The 27,594-nt window shown below is 43.1% G+C and overlaps 1 protein-coding gene across 1 annotated transcript in view; it reads left to right on the top strand.

Annotated features, from left to right (window-relative positions):
- The first annotated feature begins 21,672 nt into the window (after positions 1-21,672).
- The window catches only part of BMP7 (bone morphogenetic protein 7), a 48,807-nt gene continuing 42,885 nt past the window's right edge, over positions 21,673-27,594 (top strand). Inside the window, exon 1 of the mRNA XM_064465285.1 lies at positions 21,673-23,079. Coding sequence (XP_064321355.1) covers positions 22,578-23,079 — 502 coding nt within the window. The 5' untranslated portion in view covers positions 21,673-22,577. The remainder of the gene's footprint in view (positions 23,080-27,594) is intronic.

Below are 27,594 nucleotides of genomic sequence, written 5' to 3'. Positions count from 1 at the left end.
TTACTGGAGGAGAAGAGAAAAACCCTGATTCCAATATAAACATGAATCTAGCCCAAAACGTGTCTTACCGAGTTGCTGTATAAGTAGTTCTGGATCCGGTGAGATTGTTAACTGGCCTTCAGGGAAGACTTCTCTGCACTGTCTCTCCAGGACACATTTTTAGTCCATGCAAACATTTTGCAAAGTCTTTCTGTATATTTATAGACCACCCTTTTCTCTGTACTCGGAGCCAACTCAAGTGTGTCAGCTGGATGTCACTGCTTGCTGTAAACCATCTTCTGTATTTGGGCATGGGGCACGGTATGGCATTTTGCTCTGTTTTGCCTTGTTTCGCTGCTGTTGGCGACAAAAGCTACCAACCGCCTTGAGTCTGGCTTGATAGATCTTGTTCCAGGCAACCTTCTGTCCTCCGGTTTAGGACTGGCCTCTCGAGGGTACTGGACCAGAGGAATCACAAGGATGTCCCACAGCCAAAAATGTATACAGCTCACAGCTACAAGAAGTAAATGTTTGGTTAATAAAACTATGGAGTCTGTGCACATAAATACAGACTTCTACAATATAAAGCTCTCCCTGGCTGATCTCATGTATTGATCCCAGAGGGAGTTCAGTGCTGAATTTGGGCCTTAAAGAATTAAATAGAACAAATTTATACTATTCTCTAAAGACAGAATCTTCTGGCACAAACAGGAGTTTGGAGCTGGAACTCAGGGCTTTTCTACCCTGGAAAACTGATCGGAATTGCTATTGCAGAATAAGCTATTCTGCAACAACTTACTGTCTGACCCGTGACTTTTCCAGACTACAATATCCACACAGGGAGCTGTTATGGACAGTTGATTCAGAAACAGCTATTGCGGTCACTTTTCCCACACAGATAAATGTGCAGTGTCCATGCATAGGTATGGTAAGGAAAAAGCTGGGTTTTTTTTAAGGAAGAATACTTTTTTCTGATATATAACATATGGCAAGATGGCAAAGTAGACAGGGAACTTTCAATCAGATCCTGATGCAATTGATTAAGATCCTTTACTGAATTTACTAATATGATATAATTATTTACTCTGATTACTTACATGCTAAGACCATCTCTAGATCTGCAAGGCAATGTCCATTACAGGATGTTGCATTGCCTTAATGAAATCAATTTTTAAAAACCCCATACCTAATTAAGTCAGTGCAAAAGTATTAATGGAATTATTTGCTGTAGTCTCTGATTGACGGATCTCACATCTCACTCATCAGCCTCCTGATAACATCATACACGTTGCTAGAAAGAAATAGACAACAGTTCCAAGCCTCTGCAAAAGCCAAGCTCTTTGCTGTCAGCTCATTAATTTTAATAAACAATAAATAGCCACTTGCTGTCCGCAGTACCTCTTTGAGGTTAAGAATTCCCGTTTGTGTCTTAGGCACAGGTGGACGACTGGTGGCTCTAGCACCTGTCACCAGAGAGAGTTCCTTTCTAATGATCTGATGTAGTGTTAATTTATTATTTCAATATTTTTCTGCATGCCCTCTACTCTGTAACATTAAAGGGTCTCTCATGCATTGTGCTGGAAGGCAGCCACGTTTGGATCCACTCACTAGGAGTTTTGAGTGCCAGGAATGCAAGATTGGGACCCTACCATGTCAAGGAGAAGAAATAAAAAATAACTGGTGTAGAAATGGCATTGCTGAAGATACTATTGTCCATCCATTAGTTCTAAGAAAACAATATTTAAAGCTTTCTCTCTAAATTAAGCTGAAGGTTTTCTTTTGGCCACTTAGTAAAGTTTGATACTTCATCAGAAGGAAAACTAACATGCTCATCAACCAATCCAGATTCTTATTTGGTGTGGAGAGCTGGATGAGATCATATCCTCAGCAAAATTACAGAATGCTAAAAAGCGAATCCGGAGAGCCAATTCCTAACGCTCATTTTAACGACGGGGCGCCTCATATTAGTGACGTAATGTAAGCAAATAATAGGTGTTGCTGAACAGCTGCTCTTACACTATATTGGCTCTTCTGTCTTAAAGATACAAGCAGGAAGAACTGTTCCTTTAAGCGGTAAGTAAACTGATTCTCTAGGTATTTCAGCCATATTTTGATGGCCAATATATCAAAACCTTCATTTTTGACTTAAAATAGTTTAAAGAATTATTCCATTAAAATTAGTTAATTCCTGTAGAACACGCTTATCCCATAGAGACTACATTTGCTGAAATATAGATTTACTTCCAGAAAATTGGATTCACCAAACAGGTTATATCGTGACATATAATGAGAGTAGTAAGAAAAACAAAATGTTGCCTCTTGGGTACTTTTAAAATATTTTTGTCTTTCTATAGTTTCTCAAAGACTCCTGATTATAAAGATTTACAGTCTAAATATTCATATATATACACATATATATTCTGCAGAGAGAGGCAAAACTTTATATAAAACCATTTTTGCCAACCAACAAACAAAAAAAATAGTTGCCACAGGGAAATAAATACTCAGATTCACACAACATATTAGCAATAAAATGATAATTGGAATAATTAATAGGAGGAATACAATTACACCACATCAGTTGTCTGGAACGGTCCAGATCGCTACAGCTTTGTATATGTACTGGGATTACTGATACGCTCCTGGAATATAGGCGCTTCTGGCATTTGGAAGTAATTCTAACAGTTCTAAGAAGTGCTGCTGTGCTGCTGGTTCGTTTTCTGGGAATCGTGGCTCTGCCCCTGGGAAACTGATGGGAATCACATTGTCCACTCATACCGACAGAATGAACGGCCACAAGAACAACTTTGTATAATCTCTGTGGGGAGAAGGCGGCTGTGGCAAGAGGATTCCCAGGGAGTCCTGGGAAAACAGAAATGAGGTTTCATTCTGGTGCAGCAATCCATTACAAGATTATTACCTAAACCCTTTCATGTCACTCTTGCACTGGAAAGAACCAAAAGAGCAGCTGGTAGGAAGAAAATGACAAATAGGAGTTGGAAAGCCGAACCAGACATCTCCCAGGCCTGAACTGGAAGAAACAGGGCAAAGACAGGCCAAAATAGGATAAATCAGTTAAACGAACGGGCAGAATTCTGGAAGAAAATATCTTTTTTTCTGTTGGAATGTATTTTGAAAAACACAGGCATAGCATTGAAACTCAGGGAATGGAGGTCTGAAAGATGAGGGACCGAAAGGTTTTCCTAACGCTCTGTGGTCATATCCTGGTTTCAGCAGCGTGCATCTCTCAGGAACTCGCATTCATATTGTACTTGTTCTCCTTGTGCGGAGGGAAAAACAACACAACACAAACCAGAGGGGTCACTGCGCTCGTATCAGATGGATTTAGTCATTCATCACATAGAATTAAAATAAAATAAAATAAAATAAAATAAAATAAAATAAAATAAAATAAAATAAAATAAAATAAAATAAAATAAAATAAAATAAAATAAAATAAAATAAAATAAAATAAAATAAAATAAAATAAAGTAAAATAAAATAAAGTAAAATAAAGTAAAATAAAGTAAAATAAAGTAAAATAAAATAAAATAATAATTTTTAAAAACCCAAACCCAAAATCAATCATTTACATGATGCAAAAGCCAATATTTACAGAGACTCAAACCAATTTCCACTCCTAGCGGAAAACTTCTAATTCCATAAGCTACATATTGCCTGTTTCACAAGATGTGTCCTTGCAGAATATATCATCATCCTTCTCACTCATACTTCTTTTCTACTCTTATGGGGTAACAATAACACATCCTTGATTTTTTTTCTGTGTTATAGGTCATCCAGTCTTTTGCTGGAGAGTTAAACTGAGAGAAAACTTTTACTATGAAATGATACATTTGTTTCAGTGTTTTATATTACACACTTGTAATAAATATATTAAACAATATACTGAGGTCAGTCATGCCGAAACACTGTAACAGACAGACGTGCTGAATGTTCGACAAATGATTATCAATAACTCTTTTCAGGTTTTCAGAATTGTAGAATCCCAAAATGGACTTGATATTTGAGAAGCGTATCTCTGCAGCACAAAAGCATATTTTTATCATAAATTTAGAAAGGAAAAAACAGTTCTGTAAGTTTTGCAAATTGAATTCCTAGGTAAGAGCCTTGTCTATAAATGCGATGAGGCAGACCAGTGCTAATGACATGTCAAGTTCATCTTTGTACTCCATTCATTCTCATATCCTTACCGGCAAGATTAGTAACAATGTATTTGCATTGATTTGTACCAGCTATTTACAGTCCCCAGGGCACCGATGCAGAAGTTATTTGGCCACAGAAAAACCTCTCAAACGCTCCTTTTTTCTAGTCATGCCCCTGTCTGTGGTAATAGGAGATGGCGGTTCCGTCACTGGAGTATCCTGCACAGAAGTCAACTTCTCTAAAGCCAAGCATAATGGAAAAATATGGTGTTGCTAATGGTTGGGGAAGGTGACCTAAATATGACAATGAGCAAAAGGCTGACGTTCTTAAACCTGTTCTTGCACTGATTTGCACAGGCACAACGTGCTCCCAGACTTCCGCGTGTACCAGCACACTTTGGCAAGGAAAAGGGTGGTCAGCGGTGGTGGAGCAATGCGGGGACTCTGGAGTGAAGTCAGACATAGCCAAGTAGATGGGGCTGGTTATACTGTGCCCAGGTTTGGCTCCCCCACTTCCAGAGCAGCGTGGAGAAGCTAAAGGAGGTTCAGCAGAGTGTTACTGAGGTGCTCAGGGCCAAGAGCACATGCCTAAATGGAGAGACTGAAGGTGCTGGGCTTGCTTATCCTGGCGGAAAAGAGGCCGAGGGCTGATCTCTGCCCGAATGGTAGTTACAGAAAGGACAGCCAAGTCCTTGGTAAGTAGTGTCATACGCCAGAACAAGGAGCAACGGCCATAAATGGCAGCGTGGGAGGTTGAAAATCGGGAAAAAACGTTACTCATTTTTCAGGCATTCTTTGAAAAACAAAACCAAAAATTGCCTCAACAACTACTAAACCAACACCCCAGTATGACTACAATCGAAGAACCTACTATAAAATAAAAAACTGCCACCCTCTGGGGTCTTACTGTTTCAGACACCTCTTAGCTTCGATATTACACGTTACCCTATTACACATGTTTTATTACACATGTACATTACATACATAATTTACCCCTATGCTGCGTTTTTGTTTCAAATTCTTTGTATGCAATTATTAGTTGACAGAATGCCATCTTTTGGTGAGGAATGAGCTCTTTTTGTACAAGCGAAAACCAGAATGCTTAACTTGCAATGTAATATTGACTCTCATCTCCTTGAATCAAACACTAGCTTTCGGTAATGAATTCCTTGAATTGTGTGGGCACCATTGCATCACTTCATCTATTGGGATAAAGAAAAAAAGTTGGAAAGAAAAGAAAAACTTTTGAAAGGAAACTGCAAAAATCCATTGGCCCAAACAATGTGAGCATGCTAATCAGCGAGTAGCAGTTCCTTGAATAATCGAGACAGGTTATTTCTTGTATTTATTACAGTCGCTTTCAGGTATTTATTACATCAGCTGTGATGTTTATCTAATCATCTTTTTAGAACACCACATTGGAACACGTGTGCTAGAGTAAAGGGGTTAATTCCGAGCATTTAAACTGCAGATATTCTCTTTAAGGTACTTTGTGACACCAAGTTTTCACCTTTCCCTTAGGAGTTTTCATCTACTAGCACTTTCCAGACAGCTTATACTAATTTTAGCACTTCCCAAACCCAATTCCAACCACCCAGCTTTTCAGTTCCCAGTGAGAAAATTGGTTTCCTTTCCTTTGCATCTTTTCAGTTTCCACAGACCAGCGGTTGATATTTTCAGTACAGACTCTCTATTCAAGAAACATAAAATGTTTACAACGTGGGTGACACAATTATCTCTACAATGTTAAAACCTGAGGCAGGGACTCACCAACAGGCAAAACCAGGCTTTCTGGCCATTTGATTTCTGTCTCTAAGGAAGTTTTGCAATGCTAAAGATAACATTTTTACACCTCCAGTCATTGACTTACGCTTTATCAGATAAACTAGTGTTCGAAACTATCTTTTTTTTTTTTGCAAGTCATCCCTGAGAGTTCACCCCCATTATACTGAATTCATCAGTTCGAATCTGGTTTAATAATGTCTCTGTGCTTCAACATACTGCTGAAAGGACTCATGAATCGCCACATAAATTTTCTCAATGAGAGAAGCTTTTGTATGAACTTTTTAAAGCAGCTGGCAACAAAATATAAGAAACATCTACCATGCTTGGTCTGAGAGATGGAAAAGTAGGAGGAGAGCAGACACCACAACACTTTGTAGTCCTGTTTGACAACTAAGGGCTAAATTGCCTCCTGCCTTCTAGTCTTAATAAAAAGCATAAGACATATTATACTTGTTAATCCAAAGTCCACCTACTTAATTCTCTGCTTCTGACAGAAAGCAATGCTGGACATGGAGAGAAGAGTGTAGGTAAAGCGTCTAGTGATGCTTTCCCAGCATACTCTCGCGGTCTCCTGTTTATGACTCAAGGACTTCTGGAAGCAGAGGTGGTGTCTTTGTATTCATTGCATTTTTCTTCTATGGATTTGCACACGCACTTTTTTAACACACAAAATGTCCTGTGATAGGGACTTCCACAGATTACCTACCCACTGCCGAAGATGCGTCCCCCGGCACTTGCCACCTGCTATTCAGTTATGGGGCCCCTTACCGTGGTGTTGAACAAGGCGGTGAACAATCAGCCTGTGTCTACCTTTCCCATGCCGCTCAGTTGGGGTGCTTTTTCGTTTTTTCACATATTCCCACAATGCTTCCCCCAACTCCTATTGTCACGGACAAAAAAAGAAAAAAAAAAGGAAAAGAAAAGAGGCACAGAGGAGAATGAGAAAAAGCAAAGACAGAACCACTTAGGAGCCTGAACCGAGGAGAAGGGAACACAGTGCTCAGGGTGTTTGCAGGATGATACCTGGGGCAGAGGGTAAGAGCAGGAAAATAGTCTGGGAACAAACACACAGGAAAGAGAGTGGAAATCCCTAAATGCCAGGAACGGGGTGACAATTCCAGGCAAGACCTTCTGTCTTGTTTAGGATGATACAAGTATCGGGATTCAGAAGGAATTTTGGCCATCGGAACTTGGCTGGAAGCTACACACTCCCTCTATTCCTTCTTCCCCCCGTACATGTCAGCTCTGCAATCAAATGAGAAAAAATCAGGTTTTAAATTCCTTAACATTTGGGCATTCAAAGGCAGGTTTTACCTCCCTTATACTCCCTACAGTCCCACTGATTTCAGTCCATGGTAATCTGAGATTATAGTTTGGCTCCAAGGAAATTCAGTGTACAGGAGTACATTAAGGAGATATATCACCTTTTCTCACCAATGGAGGGAACCTTTTTGCCCTAGCTTGAAAAAGAACTTGAGTGTGATTAAGATAAAATAGATTATGGAGAATTTGATATACATGTAAATGTCTCCAGATATTTAATCAATGGGGAAGCAGTGGAACAGGTTTGGGCAGCCCACAGGTTGATGACCTGGGCTGATAAAACCCGGCTGGACTATCGGAGTCATTCAATATCCACCCTTGCTGCAGTTTCTCATGGCCGGCTAGCTACATGGAGCACAGATTCCTGGTTTTATTAGACTTTAACTTGCCACCCTTATACAGGTTATTGCATTAGAGTATAAGAAAGTAACCTGAAAGGAACACTGAAGTTTTACCTACCACCCCCCCCAAAAAAAAAAACCAACACAAAAAAAACCCCAAACCAACAAACCAAACCCAAACCATTATATATCCAGATTGGGATGGAGAGGAGGAGACTGTAAGAAATATTGGCTGGGAATCCTACTATATGCATAGACATGAAATCTTGGCTGCCCACTGTATGAGCTAAAATGTTGGATAGTATCAGTGCTCTAGAAAAGATTGAACCCTGGGGCTTTCTGCTAGGCATGATGGATTTAATTAGCAGGGTGTGTCTAGAGGGAATGAAGGAGATTCTTCCCAGGACATGCCTATACTTGAAACTGTGTGGGTTTTGTGCATCTCTGTTAAATGATTTGAAAAAACTATTGTATGACCAAGGCACACATACCTCCTCACAACACTGCCCCGCACATAAGATGTGCTTATTTTCTGCCCCTGCAGTTCTTCATGCAGTAACAACATGCTCTTTATGAGCTTAGTTTAATTTCTCATCTTGTTCAAACTCCTGTACTGTTTGTGCTATTGCCCACATGTTCAGTAGTGAACCATTTCACACCTTTTCAGTTGCAAAATAGAGTAAAACCTGGCAGATCAGTGTACAACTGAAACACAGATACCCGGTGAAAATGCTAGCGCAATGGGTTTGCCTCTGATCAGCAGGCTACACTAAACAGCACATTTCCATTTATGCAACAGAAGATTTTGTTAGTCAATAAATCCAAGCAATCTCAGAGGAAAGAATTAATCTTACATAACTGGAGTTTTGTTTCAGGAAATGAATTTATGCTAAGAGATTCAGTCCCTTAATTAAAAAGATTTAGTGTGTTTGCGTTCCACTCAGCAGTTTTATTTGTTCGTTAATTTGCAGAAGTCCATACTAGGAAATAATTTAACACAAATGCCAAGAGGAAAGGGATGTGCATACCAGGTTTGTGTGCAGACAAGAACCAGGGTCTCTGGAGCGATGCTACTAGTTGTGACTCTTAAAGACCTCAGAAAATCTCTGGACTTTTATGTGTTAGCTGCTCCGTCTGTAAAATGGAAATGGCGCACTCTGTTATCTCACATAACCGCTGTTGGTGTTGGCATCCGCAGAACGTGGGGTTGGTAAGTGGGCTACTAGTATTACGAATGTAACAAAATCAAAGAAAGCAGGATAAGATTTCATGGATGGGAAACGCTGCCTTAACAAGAGCCTTTTTCAAATGTCTTTCTCTCCTGACAAAAGGTGAGGAAATTGCTAGCAAATGCATTAAATTGTATTGCAGGAGGAAAAAAAGCTGCCATCTTTATATTCTGCCAAGAGGAGAAAACCAGCATTGAGCTTTACTAGGTACAAAAATGCTTGCATATAGAGAGTGATGCTGTATCGAGCTTGTGTCCCACTGTGGGAATTTTGTCTGCAAAAGAACTGCAGGGATTGTTCTGCAAGGAGCATATAAGCCGTCGGCCCCCCCTGCCTTTCCCAGGAACTCTTGCTGCTTAGCTTACGCTTTCTGGCTGTGAAAGTCTGAAAAGAGTTCACAGAGGAGCAACCGGATCAGGCTTCCCCTCTCATCTTTTGTTGCAGAAAAAGGATTTGATCCAGTCCCCTGCAAACACTTCAGGCTGCGTCAGACCACAAAGCAACCCATATTACACACAAAATGTACGCTCAGGAGAAACATCACCTTCCTAACGCCCGGAATTCGAATCTTCAAAAGCTGCTGTTTACAACCAAATAGAGGCAAATAACTTTAAGACAAATGATACTGAACCTCTCGGTCGCTATGACTGATAGAAGTGTTCCACAGGTCTGATTTTAGCTTCCAGCGCAAACTGGTGTAAGGACCCACCACCCAGGGACCCACATGCACATATTTCATCCGACCCACCACTACCAGTTCCAGGTCACGCCGATTAACACTTTTCACATAAACACGCTTTTTCTTATTTGAAATGGTAATGCCTGCTTAGCGCAAGGTGAAAGTCTGTCCAGCGATAGAATCCCTTAAGAGTGTTAATTAAACAGGACAATAATAATCCACTGGTGATTTATAGCGCGGTGGATTACTAGACCGTAGTGGTTGGTCTGATAGGCATTTATTGCCTACTTAACCATTTAAGTATAACAAAAAAAATCATTGTGGTACAAAAGGTGATGAATGTTTCTGCTAAAACAGTCCATTAAGATGATTCATTAACATTACAAAGAGGTCTGCAGCCTGTGTGCCACTTGGAGCCCGTAAAAGTCTGGGAAAGTGAGAGGCATTACCATAGGAAATGCTTTATGCTAAACGGGCGCTGATAGAATCTAAAAGTCCACTTTCTGCAGATAACATCACTTTTTACATTTTGCACTACAAGGTCTAAGGATGCTTTGTACTTCTCGGTTCTCCAGCTAGAGAATGTATCTTCCTAACAGCGGAGCGCGGGAGGAGAGGAGTAATAAAAGTCTCAATGCTCTGGCATACATTTGAGTCCCTCATACCTCCCTTTGAACTGATGTTACTGGAATGCCGAAGCGCTGGTTACACCACTGCAGAATGACACGGCAGCCATGAGTTATAGTCACAACAGCTACAACTTTATTAAATGCACATCAAATAAAGCTAGTATAATGATCTTTTCAGGTCAAATAACAGCAGATTCCTGCTGTGTAACAGCAAGGAGGTACACCGTCTACAACCCATACGCAGATCTGTAGAAGGGTTAAATCAGCGTGTAAATGTACCCAAAATACCAAAATTAAGACCTCAATATTTTCCAGACAAATTATTCCCTGAAAAGTGGAACTAATGAAGCTGGATTCTTTATGGATTTGTGTTACATCTCTTACGCCTCCCTACTGGAATAACCCCAGCTGTCCTCCAGGGCATCACGCTGCAGCGCCTCAGCCCCCTCCATCCTTCCAGACTCTGCCCCCCACCAAGAACACGCCGCATCTCTCATTCTCTGGGGACGACCCAGGCATGCCTTGGCATCTTTCCCCTAGCCATCCTCTGACTTTTTTTTTTTATTTGGTGGCTGAATAAAGCAGTGCTTTCGCCAAGGAATATCAGAGCAATGTGCAAATCGGCCGAATCGCTTGCTGTTGTCGAACGCAATGAATAATTGCTAAATTCTCCCTTATTCCTCAATGGGAGCGTTAATAAGGATTCCTTCCTCTACTTAGGTGCTAATTCTTGCAAAACTGGGAAGGACACAGCATATCTCAAAACCTGTCACAAATGTGTCAGCAAATTGGAAACTGGGTCAGGCAAATATTAAGATTGTGTAAGTAGTTTCCCTAGGGAACCAGCCTACGAGGCACGATAGGATCTTCACTGACCAGAAGTCAGTAGAATCTTGTTTATATATTTCATCTAAAGTAGAGCATCACCCAACGCTTCCTAAATTACAGGAAGTGTGTACAGCACCTCTTCAGACTACCTGTGTTCGCTCGAAACAAGCTAGACCAGGTTCTAGGAGCAGAACAAGAAACTTGCAACAGAGCTAATAAATTCTGCCTCTCAGTAGGTGATCAGACTATTTTATTTCTCAGTAGGTGAATTAGCATGACTATACCAAATCCTGGGCTGGAGGTGGCTTAGATAGTTCTGCTGTCCCTGCATGGCGTTGGTTTTCACTCCCAGAGACTTCAGTTGTTCAGAAGTGACTGTTAACAGTGAAACATTACAGACACTGAATCTGTACGAGGGAATGGAGCCGAGAGGCACGCGTGACATCAAACACAGCTGCCCCCAATATTGTTCAATATCATTTAACTGCTTGGGGAATTGGGCAAGGCACATTTAATAGCTGATGCAAAATGCATTTCCATTTTGTTCTTCTAGGAAAACAAGGCGTTGACTGCATACCTAATCTGTAACAACGCTTTATTACAAGGCATGCTGAACTGGATCGACTTCATCTACAGTAATGGGACAACTGTTTTCAAGTAGGGCCATTAACCCAGTAATCAGCTTTCCAATAACCAGTTGCAGAAATGGCAAACATCTTTAACTATGCTGATTAATGAACTGAGAGTGCTGAGGCACGGAGAGAGTGTGCTGTTGAAATGCATGCTCTCCACCTCCACATACGCCTTTAGATTCCCCCGGGACACTTGCAAGTCCCAGTTCTTAGTCAATAAAGCCCAAGGGTGCAGAGCGCTAGGGAAGTGCATTTGTGGTAGGATCAGGCCTGGGTGTAAGACCCACAGCAGGGAGGAAGGAATACAAAATAGTTAGTAGGAGGTTGGCAGGAGCACAGGCTAAACCAGAAAGAGAAGCTGAACATGTGTGTCCAGTGGAGCTTGATGAGATTCAGAGTGGGATTGGGAACAAGGATAAAAGGATTGGATTGAAAAATCCGTGGCTGCAAAGCAGAGGAGAAGAGCTGAAATTTCAACCCAATACATTTTCTGATTTTTTTCCCCTACCTACTGATTTTAACTTAATTTCAGTATTAGCTGAGAGAGTCATCAACAGCTTTTTATATTTTACTCTACATATTTCTTACGCAGTTCCCACAGACTTACACACACGCATATTTTATCATCCCAGACCACGCTTCGCTTGTGATCTTTTCTTAAACCTACAAAAACACTGAAGATAAATGCCTCACATTTGTCCAACACAGAAGTAGGTCTCAGCTCAGAAAAGCTGGTTGGGAATTTTTGGACAAAAATGCTTTTTGCCATCAGAAAATGCCAACTTGCAAAAAATAAAAATTTTAAAAGCAATATATTGATTTCCATGGAAATATAGTTAGGCACATCCAGATCTTTCCATGAGATAAATCCGTTCTGAATGAGAATGAAGTAGAAATGCGGTTGTTACTTTATTCACTCCCAAAGTCAGAAAAATACCCAAATATCTGATAGCGCCTTAGCAAATGCAACAGAATAATTGCCTCCCTATTCTCTATACAGCTACTCTACTTTGTTTAAAAAAAATAAAAATAAAATGCCCTAGGCCAAAGAGAGACTGAGTGATGAAACAGCCTGGTGACTAAGTCTCACCTATGAAGTACAGCTCTTTTTCAACCCACTTCAGAGCCCAAATTTGAGTCTGACAAAAATAATGTTGAAAACATTATGTCAAATGTCTGCTCCAAATCCCATAAAGCACTACTTGGACATGGCCCAAGTAAATACCCTAGCCACTGGATGTTGGCTATTCTGGGATGTCTCATTCTTTCTATTCATGTTTTGTTTTTTAAATCATTCTGTGACAAATCTAAAACAAATGTCAAAACCGTTAATTTTTTTTATATACTAGGTTTTTTTTTTGTTTCTGGACAACTCTAATTCTCAGTGCACCACCCTTAACTCTTCAATTCTTTTTTTCTCTTTAACTTGATCCAAGTTGTTGGCCTTTAGAAGAGTGAGAGACATTTAGCTCTTGCACAGGGAAAATTAAATTTGATTTGTGCATTCTGTATTGTCCTATACCACTGAGTTTTAAAGTGAGCTTCACAAGCCTGTGGGGCCCATGAGCTCTGACTGGGATCCAGAAAGGTAAAGACAACAGATTGCCCTGGTATGACATAAAGGTTTGGCTGCCACCGAAGTCTGCAAATCAGAAAATTTTGAAGATGACTGGCTTATACCAATATACCTGTGTCCTGCTGTTGTTAGCATAGGTTGAAAGCTTGCAATAAGCTTTTATTTGCACTGGGATAAATAACAACTAACAGTATTAAAATCAAAGAGAATCACAAGATTGTTTGAAAGACAGTAAATAGAATACTTTGGCTCAGGAGATTCCTGTATAACCACATTCATCACTTTCTAGAGAAAGCAAATTTACACCAGCCAAAAAAATAGAGTTCATGTTGTTACTTTTTCCTCATCTTTATCCTAACGTAATCATATGAAAAGTAGAAAAAAAGAGATCTCTTTGACACTGTTGTTCTTCATGATCGACACTAATCGCATCTCTAATATGACCCCTAAACATGAGAGTTTCTAGTCAAACCGTTAACTAAAATCTGGTTTACATGGCTTTAAACACAGTTAGAAATCCATTCGTTCATTTATTCTGATAAATTAATTCCCATACACATCTGCAGACTGATTCAGAAAACAAGGTGTTTTTTCAGCCTATCCACCTGGACTTCTCAACCAGAAAGTCTCTGAGGCAGCAAATTTTAGACAGATACAGTTAGTCCTTCCCCCCCCGCCCTGAAATTTTCAGTAAAAACAATCCTCAAATGTGTATTTTGGAGGAAAGATGTGACAAAATGAATACTGTACCTTCACGCTATCACATTACAGTTACCGTATCTGGTCTTGAAAACTAGATCTACAGCACTTTACAATGCCTACGTGCACACGAATAGGAAAAATAAAATTGCATTCATGGAAAACGCTGGTGCCCGCTCACGGACCTTGGTTACCCTGCCACGAAACCAGGCGTTTTCACAAAAGGCCAGGTCGAGTCTCAGCTGCTCTTCCTCAGAAATGTCCTTTAACAGAAGCATTTGCTCTGTCCCTAGCGCAACAACACAACTTGCAGTAAAGAGACGAATTAGGCTCTGCATTTTATTAGCTCCCTTGATGTCCAAACTCCTCTCCATACATACCAAATATAGTAAACAGTAAATGCTCAGCTTTTGGTTCTTGCCTCAAGGCTTAGAAACAACTTGCAAATCCTCTCAATGCATTTTAAGTCCCCGTTGCTTCCATTAGACTTGTTAACAGTATCTTTCACAAAGGTTCTTTTGTTTCTACTGGAAATCTCTTAAAGATTTGACATTTCTCTTTCTCTCAGTATCCTGTCACAGAGCACTAGACCTTCATCCTGCGCTTACCCAAATCCTTCCTTTTTCCAGGACACACTGAAACCTTCCATCCCGCTCTCCTGCGAAGGAAGAGTGTGGACACTAGCCATAATCAAAAACCAAAAGCCCAAAGCTGCGAACTGCTGAGCACTTCCCACGAAAGGCAGAGTGCCCTCAGACCCCCGTCGCACCGTGGAGGCCTGAAGGGGTTTTGAATCTTGTTGGAGTTACTTTTCCCCATGATTTAGCCTTTACTCAGCATACGTGTTCCTGTCCTAATGGATGTTCCTCTCTCTTCTCCTTCCATGACCTCTTCCTACCTGCTCCCAAATGAAGCAGTGCCCATGCTGTGAGTTAGAAATACCCCTAGTAAATCAGACACTAGACCACAAACTCTAGCTTCTTTCAGAAGAAACTGTCATTTCTGCTTGCACATGTCATCAGTGTAATTCCCAAATCATCCAAATTACGGACTTTTGCTGCCCGACCTATCGTCATTGCCCAATTACACACGATGAAGATGCTCTGTAAATAGCTTTTTGTTTAAGTGGAAGGTCCTCTGTGCTGTTCTTCCGTTGTATTCAGGACACAGAAATAAGGACAGAAATAATCAGGAAGTGATTCATAATCTCCATAGCCCTCAACGGCGTGAAGGCACGCTGTCTATGCTACTCGTAGCCATACAGAGTGTCCTACAGTAACTCATCGGAAAGAACAACAGTCTTAGTGGTTTCAGCTTGTCACCGTATCTCCAATTTCTCTAGAAACTAAACAACTGAAACCCGCTCACGATAAACACACATCATTCACAAAGTTGCTTTTTACCCCCAAAACAAACGCGAGGACCTTATCGGAATGTAAAAATCTTAACTTCTTTGGACTTCACATTTTTATTTTCATATTAGCCTAACAGATAGCAACTAATCCCCTCAAAAAAAAAATTACACTTTTATTTGGAACTCCTAAGAGTCTATGTTATAGCCCCTTATTTTAAGCAAACAAACAAACAAGCAAGCTGCTTCCTTCTGCTCTCTTCCCGACAATGCAAATATTTAGAACTTTTTATAGGACGCTAATTGTGGAAATTCGTGCTTTTAAATTATTCTTTTTGGGCGCCCTGAACAACAAAACCAACAGATTCTCTCTTGTGGTCAGACCACCAAAGCGGAGCAAAGTGCAGTAACTCTGAGAGTTTCTGCCCCATGTTCTGCTCTGCTTGTCCTTTTGAAAGGGGTCTCAATGAAGAGCCTTGTTGAGACCTCCGCTGGTGCCACTGTTTATAGAGGGGGTCATTAGGAACCGTTTAGTCAGAACAAAAGGGGTTTTGTTTCTATTGTCCCGCTTGCAGTTTGACGATGTCTTAACTGAAAAATTATCTTAATAGTCTAACAGTATATATTTGCCTATGGGGCGCAGACAACTGCAGAAAAGGCTCTGGATGAATGCTGAAAAGATGCATTTTACAAAGCAAACTCGGCGCGCTCGAAGCACTATTTAGGAAGCAAAAATTTTCCGACTGAAAACTTAGACGTCCCAGTCTCAAAAAGATAAACTCTTACAGCGTTGCATTTACAACCAAAGCATCCTCCACGAAAAGAGCAGCGGCACTACCAACCGCTCCGCGTACAGTCACGGGAGAGGCCCAGGTTCGTTCCTCGGCTGGTGTAAATAAGCGCATTTCCATCTACTCACATGGTGCTATGCCAGTTTACACCAGCAGAGGAAACAGTCCCTTCATATTATTTTTAAATCCTCCAGCATAAACTTCCGATTAATGATTTTTCTGCTGCTAAAGCGCTGCGAGATTGCTTCATGCAGCCACTTGCAATGTGGCAAACCTCCTCCCTCGGTCCGACCGGGAGCTGGAACGTGCCTCCAACCATGGAGAGAACTGGGGCCAAACCGTGCTACCCTGTGCAGCTCGCGAAGGGGGTTTTGTGGGCAGGGCTTTAGAGAATCAAGTGAATCTCCAGCTTCCATCTTGTTTCAGACCAGTTCAGAAACACTGCTATAAATCATTGCAGATATAAAGAAAGTGATTTTAGGGGCAGAACCAGAGACGCAAAAAAAAAAATTAAAAAAAATGCACGTTGTGTCTCTGCAGCCCCACGCAGCTCGAAAGTGGCAGCTGAGGACTTCCAGTTTGAGTGGCTCTAATATGTATTCAAAATAAACTGTTAAAATAACTGTTCCTATGGAAATGAAATATAAATAAAAGTAGAAGCTGAGACCATGTTAAGATAATGTTGGACCAAATTCTGTTTCCTGCTTATTTGAATGCACAAGATAAGCCTCAACAGGAGAGGAACTGTGGGGTGCAGCTGTTGTATATAATCCTGCTTCCTACAGACCTGTAAAACCCACAGTCTCCAAAGATCCCTCTGCTCCAGCAACAGAAGTTTTATGATTCAGGGGCACGGTACATATGGTTTAGCATACACACCCCAGTTTTCCATGCAACCTCCCCTGTCAGGATTACTAATACTTGTGGCATGAGCAGTTTGTAAAGCAGCTGTGCAAGGCTTATGCAAGCATTTATGTACACGTTGGAATAAAGGCACAAAATAATGGTTCTTTTGAGGTGTCACTCTGCACCTGCCCGAAGAGAAAAAGTAAAGCCATCTGTATTTGTCCCATTGCATTTTACAGGTCAGGATCAGTTATTGTCGTGCTCTTTGAAAACAATTAATAGGTTTTACATGCTTTTTGTAAATAGCTGAGTGTAAACCCACCAAACTCCTCTACCTTTAGTGATTACAAACAGCAGAAAACAAAAAAAATACCCTAGAAGACGTAAGTATATGTTGTTAAGAAGGATCCTGAATGTCTGATGATGGACTGTAGAAGCAAAGGTCACCATTTATTATAAGAAAAGGTTACAACTGAGCAGACTTTCCGAGGCACGTTTCCAAGGGGCTGCAGTGTGGCTGAAGTCCACTGCTAACGGTGACATGCGAGTGTGTTCTCAGCATAATTTTTCACAAATATAAGCCTAAGGTTTCAGATGTTCAGCTTACAATGTTGCCAATGAAGGAACTGCCTGGGTTTATGCCAAAAGCTTCAACCAAATCAAGTGTGCACAGAATAATTTAATAGCACAAAATGAAACTCAGTGTTGTTTGGGCTGCTTTGGCAATATATGGACCTAAAAGTGGTCTTACGTTAAACAAGATCTATATGTATGCATCTGTGCTACAGAAATATATTACATAAAGTTTAAAGATATTATTGAGGTGTACTGGCGAATGCACACGCACGCACGCTCATACCAATATACAAGCAGTTACATACAAACATATAAAATATAGCATAGGCCTATACTCAAGCTGTATATAGATGGATGATAAATACAGTACTACAAATGTTTCAATGATATGACCTCATTTCTAACGTTCTCTGGAGTAAAAAACAATAAAAGAATCCCCACGGAGATCCAGTTTTATGAAGGGAACTCCTTCGAAGTGCTGAACCGGGAAGGACTGACCGTTGTCCGCCTTACTCAGTTGGTGAACGTTAGATTCAGCACTAGAGTCCCACTTCGTAAATCCAAAGATCATTTTGTATTTTAGTTATCACTTGCACCACCAGAAGTAATAATGCCCTTTCATACCCCAAAACACAGATTCCACTTCCGACTCTCCGCTGACCAGCAGCGATGAGAATCAACGCTTACAACACAAGCGGTACAGTCCAACCCAGCGCAGTTCAACCCAGATCGGTTCAAATTCCTGGATTAGAGCTAATATAATGGCTTACCCATAATGCGATTACTTTCTTGTTGGCGAATGTGTTCTCAGGACTAATGCTGAAGAGGTGAATAGAAACTTTTGATAAGAATGATCCAATATAGCATAATTAAATACGCAAGCTAATTATGCATTCTTATACAAATAATAACGCTATTATTTTTGTTATGCAAGAGCTTTGCATGCACAGGGCCCAGAGGAACAGTTCAAAATTCCCCGAACGCATGCAATTTCAGTGGGAATATTTGGAAGAAGAAAAAAGTTTGCTATAATTTAGGACTTGCACTTTGTTCAAGACAAATGAGAGAAGATGCAAAACAGAATGGAAAAGAAACATGGTTAAAGTTAAAAAGAGGACATCAAAGTCGGAAGGCAAGGAGCTTGAAACTGATTCAGCAGAAAAGAGGGGAAAAATGCTGTGTGTCTGATTTTTAAAGTCAAGAAACAAGTTTGAGAGCAGAACCCACGCTTTTTACTGCCCGTTTGGTAAAACTGAATGCAAATGGCCAAATTCTGCCACGTGGCATACGCCCCGATGACGACAGCGGCACATACAAATTCATCGAGCACAAACCTGCACAGCTCTGTCCATTCCATGTTTTAAAACCAGACCCTTAATCTTCTAAATACATGCTTCCAACTAACTATACCGAGTCCCACACAAACAAAACCAATGGCAGTAGTTGGTACAAAAATCAGATAAGAGCGAACATGCAAAGCTCAAAGAGATCAAAAAGTTACTCAATTGGTAACACGGCTTGCGCGGAACCTCAGAAACATTGGGAGTTTGTTTTTATAGAAATTATCTGAAGCTGCAAGTGCCAACAAACAGGGATTACTTCATCATAAGCATTTAGTTTTCCTTCTCAAAAAGAAGAGGACAGACAAGAGAAGCAGAGAAGAGTAAGAGGAAAAACTGGTTTCTTAATTGATCCAGGAAGGAGGAGGAAAAAGACAATGACATGAGGGTGCCAATATTTCAGCAACCTGTGTGGAACTGATCCTGCAGGAAGCAGGATAGGGTTTATGCAGCAGGCAAGAAAGGAGGGAAGAGAAAGACGCCCATGAGAAAGGCAATCCAGTTTGTACCTCTTCCGTTTGAAAGGCATTTGAAATTCAAGCTCAGATCTGAGGACTGAACCATTGCAGTCTGAGCTGCCTCATCCTTCATTGTGAGCAGCAGAATAAATGCTGCTCTTTGTTGTGTCCCAAAGCAAGCTGAAGTCAAGAGCAGAGGACCTCACATCCAAAAAAATTGTAGTTGAACAGATTCCCTTCCTCATCACAGAGTTTTTGTTATGCTGTTTTATGAATACGTGCAAGCAAGCACCCCCGTTGCAAACTATCATGCATTTATTTAACGCTGTACCTGGTGCAACAGGATCATAGAAAATACTGCTATAGAATATTAAACTCTCGCAACTATTCCTGTGAAAGCACAGGATACAGTTGCGGCGTTGCCCCCTCTTTAAAGAGCATATCCTGCGTTAAACGAGGATGTATCTAAACTTGGCCAAACCCAGACCACTTAAACAGACAAAACAAGAAGGAAATCGATTTGAACATCACTTTTTCAAGAAATTTGTCAAATCAAGAGGTTTCAAGGTTTACTTTTCCTTCCTCTGCTGTTTCTTCAATGACACATACAGCTTCAAGAGTAGTTACCTAAGGTGTTAGCGAGTTGGTCAGGTAACAAGTAAACCTCCCCAATGATCTTTTCCTTTTCTTTCTCTCAGAGCAATGTAATTCCAACGCATGACGCTGACCTGAAATGTAGTCAGTTTTTAAATGTGAGCTACAAGCAATCCAGGTGTAAGTAGTTCAGGCAGCAGAGACACCTGCTCTCCATTCCACTGTTCCATCCTTACAGCTGTTTTTAATCTCATCATCCACGACAAAGGCAAGTCTCCTTGCCCTGCTGCTGCTTGATGAAAGGCCAACTCTCAAAACTCCGGGAAAAACAAACTGCCACCAGGAACAAAAAAGAAAGTGAAATCCTGGTTATCTGCAGCTGAAAGGGAGAGCAGAGGGATTCTGAATCATCTGTCTGCCCGTCCACCACCAGTTTAAGCCAACCTAAGGCAGCCCAGCCCAGACACCCTCTCCTTGCCCCCAGCTGTGCATTCCTGTGGCCTCCCTAGTTCCAGTGCAATATGTAGTTGGTCAGACCAAGGAGCTGATCCAGCAGAAAATGAATTCAGCAAAACCAAATACATAAATGGTTAAAAAAACTTCTACTTTTAAAAACAGAATCCGCTTCCTGACCCGTGTGTGGATGTAAGTGTCAGTACCAACACTGGAGAGGGGTGGAGTTGCACAGCTGAAGGTCCAGGCTGGGGTGGGATGAGGGAAAAAAAAAAAAATCTTTCTCAGGAGGAGCCTGGCTTTAGATCAGCTTAAATGGATCTAGAAACCACACCCTTGGCAAGAGAGAAATTTAGGCAAATACCTGCCTGGTGAAGAGCAGGTTAGTGCTGCTCCTCGGGAAGTACAAAAGATGCTGGAGAGTTTGATCTTAACTAGGCATCCAAACTGCACCTGCTTAGGTACTGGCGCTTTCATTAGCAGGAGCAATGGGAAGGCAGCCCCAGGGGTGGCGTTTGGGCACCCCCATTGGCACCAGTGAGTTTAGCAAGTGCTCTCGTGTTATCTGCGGTGGATGTGGCTTCGCAGTCTTTCTCCCCCCACCATCCTCCCAGAGCTTGAGCCATTCCTAAACATGTGTTAGGACTGAGCTGGGAGCTAAATGCTGGTTCCGCCACTATTTCAATAGCTGCGTGAGTCACTTCGATGTCATGCCTCAGTTTCCCTGTTATTAAGAGGCGCACATGCCTGCATACAAACACACTAAATCACTCAACGTGTTTCCCATGCAGCTTTTTTGACTGGTTACCTGCTGTTCACACAAGGATTTTAAACATAAAGAGCTAAAAGAGAGCGTGGAATATTAGTCTCCAGAACAGATGTAGGATCTGGTTCTGGATACTACCGGGTATTGCTCGTCCAAGAACATCAGATGAACAATCTATCAAAAAAAAAACCAACGCTGACTTCCTTTATCCCCTGCCCCTCTTCCTCCTCCTTTGCCTAAGGAATGAATCCTAATGTCAGCATAAGCTTAGAGCGCGTGTGTATATATATATATGGTTTCTGAAATTACCTCGGGCTGGATTCAGTGACCCAGATAAACAGATAAACCCTTCCATCCTGCCTTCCAAGTAAGATTTGGGAAGCAGTGGTCTACATTTGTTATCTGAGATTATTTTTAGTATTTACTGGTACAGTAGACATCGACCTGGACTAAGCAGGGCTGGGGCTCCATTAACTGTAGATGTTACACCCACTGAGCTAAATAAAAGAAGTCACGGCTTTAAAAAGTTGACAATCCATCTCACGCCAGTATTCCACACCGGCATGTACCGGCGAGCAGAAGGAAAGGGGAAGGCGAGAGCGCGGGATAACGTAATGGCATAAGCCACCCGTGAGCACAGGTTGACGGCTCCAACCTAAGTAAACGTCGCTGGTTTTACAACTCTTACATGATAATTCCCCCCTCGACGCCTAACGCTTCTCCTTTAACTCTCCCACTGCCAGCTGGAAAGAGTGACCTGGGGCTCTACGGACACGGACTTAACATGCCTACATACGTGTATGAATATATAATCACCACATTTTAACTAATGTAGTGCTGTTGGTTTTGCTCCGGCCAGTCTCTCCCCATCTGTAGCTCTTTAAAAAGAAGAAGAAAAAAAAAAAAACCAGGGTGGAAGCAAAAAGCACGCCCGTGTTTGTGCAGACAGACGATCTTCTTGCACCTATAAACTCTGTGGGAGTTTGGGCCCCTTCCTTACGCATAAACCACCCTCCCTCCTGGGGTGTCTTCTCCTTAATTACGTTCACGTTAATTTAAGCACTCGGGACGGGCTCGCCCTCTCCCCCAAGCCAGCAGCCTCCACAAACATCCTGCAAAGCAACCTGATCAGATGTTCCTCCTCTAGGCAGTTACACGGATTTTTCTCTCCCAAGCGGTTTGGAGCGGGCGAGCGAGAGCGCTTGGGTTTTCCAGCCTGCTCCTCCCACCAGAGACAACCTCCCGCTGCCTCTCCGCCGAGCCGCGCTGCGCACACGGCTCCGCCGCGCCGTGCGGGACGCGGGCACAGCGCGCCGCTCCCGGGGGAAGCGCCGGGGCCGCCGCTCCGTCCATGGGCCGGGGGCGCTAAGCGGCGCCCCCCCCCCACACCGCGCCGCTCCCCCCCCCACCCCCCCGCCCCAACACCGGGCCATGAGCGGGCTGCGGTGCCTCCGCGGGGGCTGCCGGCCGCCGCAGTGAGCGGGGGGCCGCGCCGTCCGTCCCTCCTCCTCCTCCTCTTCCTCGGCCGCCGCTCCGCGCATGCCGGCGGGGCGCGTCCCGCGGCGGGGCAGCCCCGCGCCCCCCGCCCTCCGCCGCCGCCGGGCCGCGATGCCGGCGGCGGGGCGAGGGCAGCCCGCCTCCTGGCTCCTGGTGCTGGGCGCCGCCGCCCCCGCCCTCTGGCTGCGCTGCGTCCTCGCCGACTTCACGGTGGACAACGAGGTGCACTCCAGCTTCATCCACCGGCGGCTGCGCGGCCCCGAGCGCCGCGAGATGCAGCGGGAGATCCTCTCCATCCTCGGCCTGCCGCACCGCCCGCGGCCCCACCTCCACGGCAAGCACAACTCGGCCCCCATGTTCATGCTGGACCTCTACAATGCCATGTCCGTGGAGGAGGGGGCGGCGGGGGCCGCGGCGGAGGAGGGCGAGGGCTTCTCCTACCCCTACAAGCCCATCTTCAGCACCCAGGGGCCGCCGCTGGCCAGCCTGCAGGACAGCAACTTCCTCACCGAGGCTGACATGGTCATGAGCTTCGTCAACTTGGGTGAGTGCCTGTCCCCGGGGCTGGCTCCGGGGTGGCCGGGCGGGGGGCGCGGGGCTGGAGCGGGGCCCTGGCCACTGGCCGCAGGGCTGGGGCCGCTGGGGCAGGTGGCCCCGCTATGGAGCTCTTTCCGCGGCGGGTGGGATGGGTGGCAGCCCACTTGGGCGAGGAAGGGCAGGTAGCGGCCCGTGGAAAAGCGGCCACTTTGCGAGGCGGTAATTAAATGGCAGCGACTCGGAGAGGGCTCTGACTTTCCATCACAGCACTTGGACGGCCACAAGCTCTCGCCACGCTCCACCCCACACGCCGACACACTACGTTCTTTGTCGTCTTCTCCCTTTGATAGTTACTTGCCGCACCTCAGAAATTGGATTTGCAGGTGGGAGTCCAACAGGACGATTAGCGGGTCTGTTCTGCATCCTGTGCCGCCAAGGAAGGCGTGAAACCCAGGCAGGAGCTCCCAGCGCTGGGCCGGCGCTCGTGCGGGATGCAGAGCCATCGGGGCTGCCCCGACGGACGGTTCCCTGCGGCATCCCAGCGCCGCGCTCCCCCAGCCAAAGGGGCTGAGCTGCTCGCACGTGTTTTCCTAAGGGCTCGAGAGGGATTCCACAGTAAATCCTTGTTTACTCCTGCAGCTTTTTCTGTTGACCCCGGTTTATGCAGCTAACTCGCCTCTTTTTCACAAGCACATGTGGATGGGTTTATGCAAATGATATGAAAGTTGGCATGCTTTGTATGCGGCTCGCTAGGCCTCTAATTGGATGCCACGGCCCAATCTGATTTCTGTTTGCTCGCTGTAGATTGCACAGCCGTGTAGACTGACTTGGCCGGATTTGAGTAAAACGTTGTCGGGATGAGCGTTCTATTTTAAATATGTAATTATAGACCTGGTTCCCTCTATCCATTTTTAGACCTCATCATGTGCAGCTCTGAAACCACCACGCGTACAGATTGGGTGCCTGCAAGTTCAAGACAGAATCTGAATAGTATTTGCAAAACAAGATCAACCCAAACTTTGTCCCAAACAAAGGGACACGCAAAGAGCAAGAGGAGCCCACCTCTGGCACGTAACCCGCTAGGGATTACAGACAGCCCCATCGCCAGTAAATACATTAACACCTTTATGGGTGTCCCTGTTCTGGGCACTTCCACTGTCTGGAACTTCAGAGGCAACAAAGGCTTAAATCACCGCCGAAATCACCCCCTCTCTAATCCCAGCGCTTTAACTAACCGAAAAAGATCAGTAGCTGTAGAGGTGCCGTGACACACGTTAATAATTATTAGACACGGTAGCTGTCCCGGCACGATTCTTGCATGAGAGGGAGACATGGGACACTGTGGGAGAGCTCTAGTTTGCATGAGCTGCGCCTCCGTATTGACAACCATAAGCTTCACAGTGGGAAGCTCTGAATTACATCTGGCCTGGGGGGCTGCGCTCTTCGAGAGCGCTGGCGCTTTCCATTTGGAATTACAGTGTTTGTCTAATTGCTGCTAGATACTTAAGCCGCTCAACAATGATACATTTAAAATCAAATATTTGAGCAGCCAAAGGTACTGATGGCGGTCAAATATTTGACTTCAGAGATAAGAGTGATCTCGCTAACGTTGTTCTCTGTGGTTCTTGGGCCCTACACCATGTACAACCAGAGCGCAGGGAGAGTCCCGAACAGAAGGCAATGGGTGTTGAAATAACGATAGCGAAACTCACGCTTCTGTTTCCATTTCGGTAGAGAGGAGAGAACCTTTGTGAAACATGGAAGTACCTATGGATGGGAGTTTAGCCCTGGGGAAGCAGCTCTGCCCCTCGGGTGTAGTTATTTACTGCATAACTTTCATCAGTGAAACTGCAGCGCTCCCGTCCTGTGCTCCCGACGTTAGGAAGAGTCACCGTTGCAGCCCAGGGAAGTTTTACATGAAAGGAATTAACGTTCACGTCCCTGATTATTCTGAATACAAAGGAGTGGAATCTGTCCATAAACTGTGAAATAAAAGTTACAGTTTGGCTAGGTCTGTTTTGACCTGAGAACTTGTTATAGAGGAGGCTTTACCTGCATAAACTGCACGTAATCAATAATTGACATCCGATGCGATGCGATGGCTACACTGGCTTTATTCATCCCTTCCACCCTGCTGGGTTTTGTAGTCTGCTTAGAAATCCAAAGGTGTTCTTTACGCAAAATACTTAATTGCTGTTTTAATTAATTGCCGTCAGCCTGGCCAGCGAGCAGAGTGCAGGCAAAATCCAACAGTTTTCAGAAGGACAGGTGGAATTATTACCAGCAAGGCACGTTTTGGAGGTTTATCTGCACTGTTTTTGTTCCCTTGTCAACAGTGCGTGCCAGGACGAGTTTAAAAAGGACATAGATCTATAATAGCTTTCTTCATCCCTGTGCACACCTTTCATCCCATTATAGTCATCGGTCTTTCATCTTTATAGGACAAAGACAGGCTTGTTTATGGACGTTTTAATGAATTAGACCAGCCACTCACTCCCGTATATAGTCAAATACAACACCTGCTCCGATAGGTACAGTTTTCTATGATGTTCAGGGAAAATTAGAAGATCTATTGTAGAACTGATATTTTTTTGGAGACTTTCGACAATGATCCCTTTTAAAGCAGAGCTGAATTGCTAAATGCAGGCTGCAGTAAACTGTGTTCTAGTTGTGTAAGAGATCCTCTGTGAGCATTGCATTTCACAGGTAGGCTTTTATTACTGTACTAGAGCCATCACAATGAGGAAGTGTCGCAGCATAATAGAGTCTCGTCTTAGAATGGAGGAAGTAAAAGTGAGTAAAGAAATAATACTTTTCAATTTCCATAAATAAACCATGCTATTCCAGGCTTCCAAGCGCTAATCTACAAATACACTTTTTTCTTTGCTTTATTCTTATTCTTCATCTATCTAGTCGTACAACTTCAGAGGAAAAAAATATTTAAAAAAAAAAAGAAGGATTTACATTGCAAGAATAACTGGGCTACACAGTAAAAAAACCAACCACAACCCACCCCCACAATGATTTCTATGGAGTGTATATTTATTCCAGAGAATTTATACTGGGTATTGGTAGGGAGGAACCAGAGTACAGGTGCTCCTTTTCAGGGTTATGGTGCAGGGAGCTTCGTACTAAGCATGTAATGTTACTGTAAAATCTTGACAATTAATTAGATTTAGATTTACAACCAGCTAATTCACAGGCTACGTTTGTCTTAGCTTACACCTGTGCTAAGACGGATGGGGAATGGATTTGTGTCAAGAATGAAGTTACACGTAAATGAAAAGAGAGTTTAGCCACAGTGGTCTAAGTTAGCCAGTTAATTACTGGCTAATTTTGTAAAATTTATTACTGTAATTTCAGTGTTTGGAACTTAGTTTCAGATCCTGTCCAAGCACAGTTTACAAACTGATCCATTTTAGGAACTGAAAGAACGCAAAGCATTTTTTGCACAAGTTTAGTTTCAAGTTTATAAACAGCAACTAAGGAGTAAACATCCTCCAGATTACTTAGACCCTGTCTTCTAAAAATAATTGAGTTGTCCTTATGTGGGTAATCTTGCCGTGGTAAACAGGCTCACTTAGGATATTTTTTTAAGAGTCGGCACAAGTGATATGCAATTTGCTAATTTGTCTCGTGGTTGATTATAAAATGAACAACATTGTTTAATCCTGGCAAAAAATAAGGGGGGGGGGGGGGGAATTAGTCATTCTTGGAAGGAGCACATGAAAGTGGCTTTTGTTAATGTAAATCAAGAAGCTGAAGAGCCCCCAAGTTTCCTTTTATTTCATACCATCTGGCCATCCTTTTTGTTGACAAGTGTTTGGCATGGAGAACCATCTCTTTGCCCTTTAATAACAGGCTTTAACACTGTAGGGTATTAGAAAAAGATTCTATAACAGTTAAAAAATTTCCTTCGGGGAATACTTTATAAAGTGAGCACGGGCTGCAGGCATTTGCAGCTGTAACCTGGCTTGTGTTAAAATTTGGAAGGGGCTGCCTTGCATTCCAGCTCACTACAGGCCTTCATTGGTGTACAGCCAAAGGTTAATATAGATGTCACACAGTTTTTCTTTGGAGAGCCTCAGATATAAGAGTACGCGTACAGCTGTGTTTTTAGTAACCCTTTCATAATCACTTCTTTTAAACCTCATTTTCCTGCTTATATAAATCAAAGATTTTCAAGGATATTTGACCTGGATTTGAACTTATTTGATCTTCACATATTTCCCACTTGAAACAAAGCAGATTAAATGTTAGCCCTGGATGCCTGGTCATGATCACATGGTTTGTCCATACATTAGGCCAAGCCCTTGGCTTTTTTTTTTTCCTTTTTCTCCTCCACCTAGCGCTGTTATAAGCTCTCAAGCCTGAACAGGTACATCCTGTGATCGTTTTGGACGGTATGGATGTGTGCAACCCTTGGTGGTATGAGATTAGCTAAGGTAGAAAGGTTGCAGTGAACTAAAGGTGTGAAGCACGCTGACCGTGCGGCGGGTATTCTGCGAATGTACAGACCTGT

This window comes from Phalacrocorax carbo, chromosome 14 (genome assembly GCF_963921805.1).
Source record: "Phalacrocorax carbo chromosome 14, bPhaCar2.1, whole genome shotgun sequence".
Lineage (NCBI taxonomy): Eukaryota > Metazoa > Chordata > Aves > Suliformes > Phalacrocoracidae > Phalacrocorax > Phalacrocorax carbo.
Note: the sequence above shows the minus strand (reverse complement) of the source record. Positions and strands in the feature narration are given on the sequence as shown.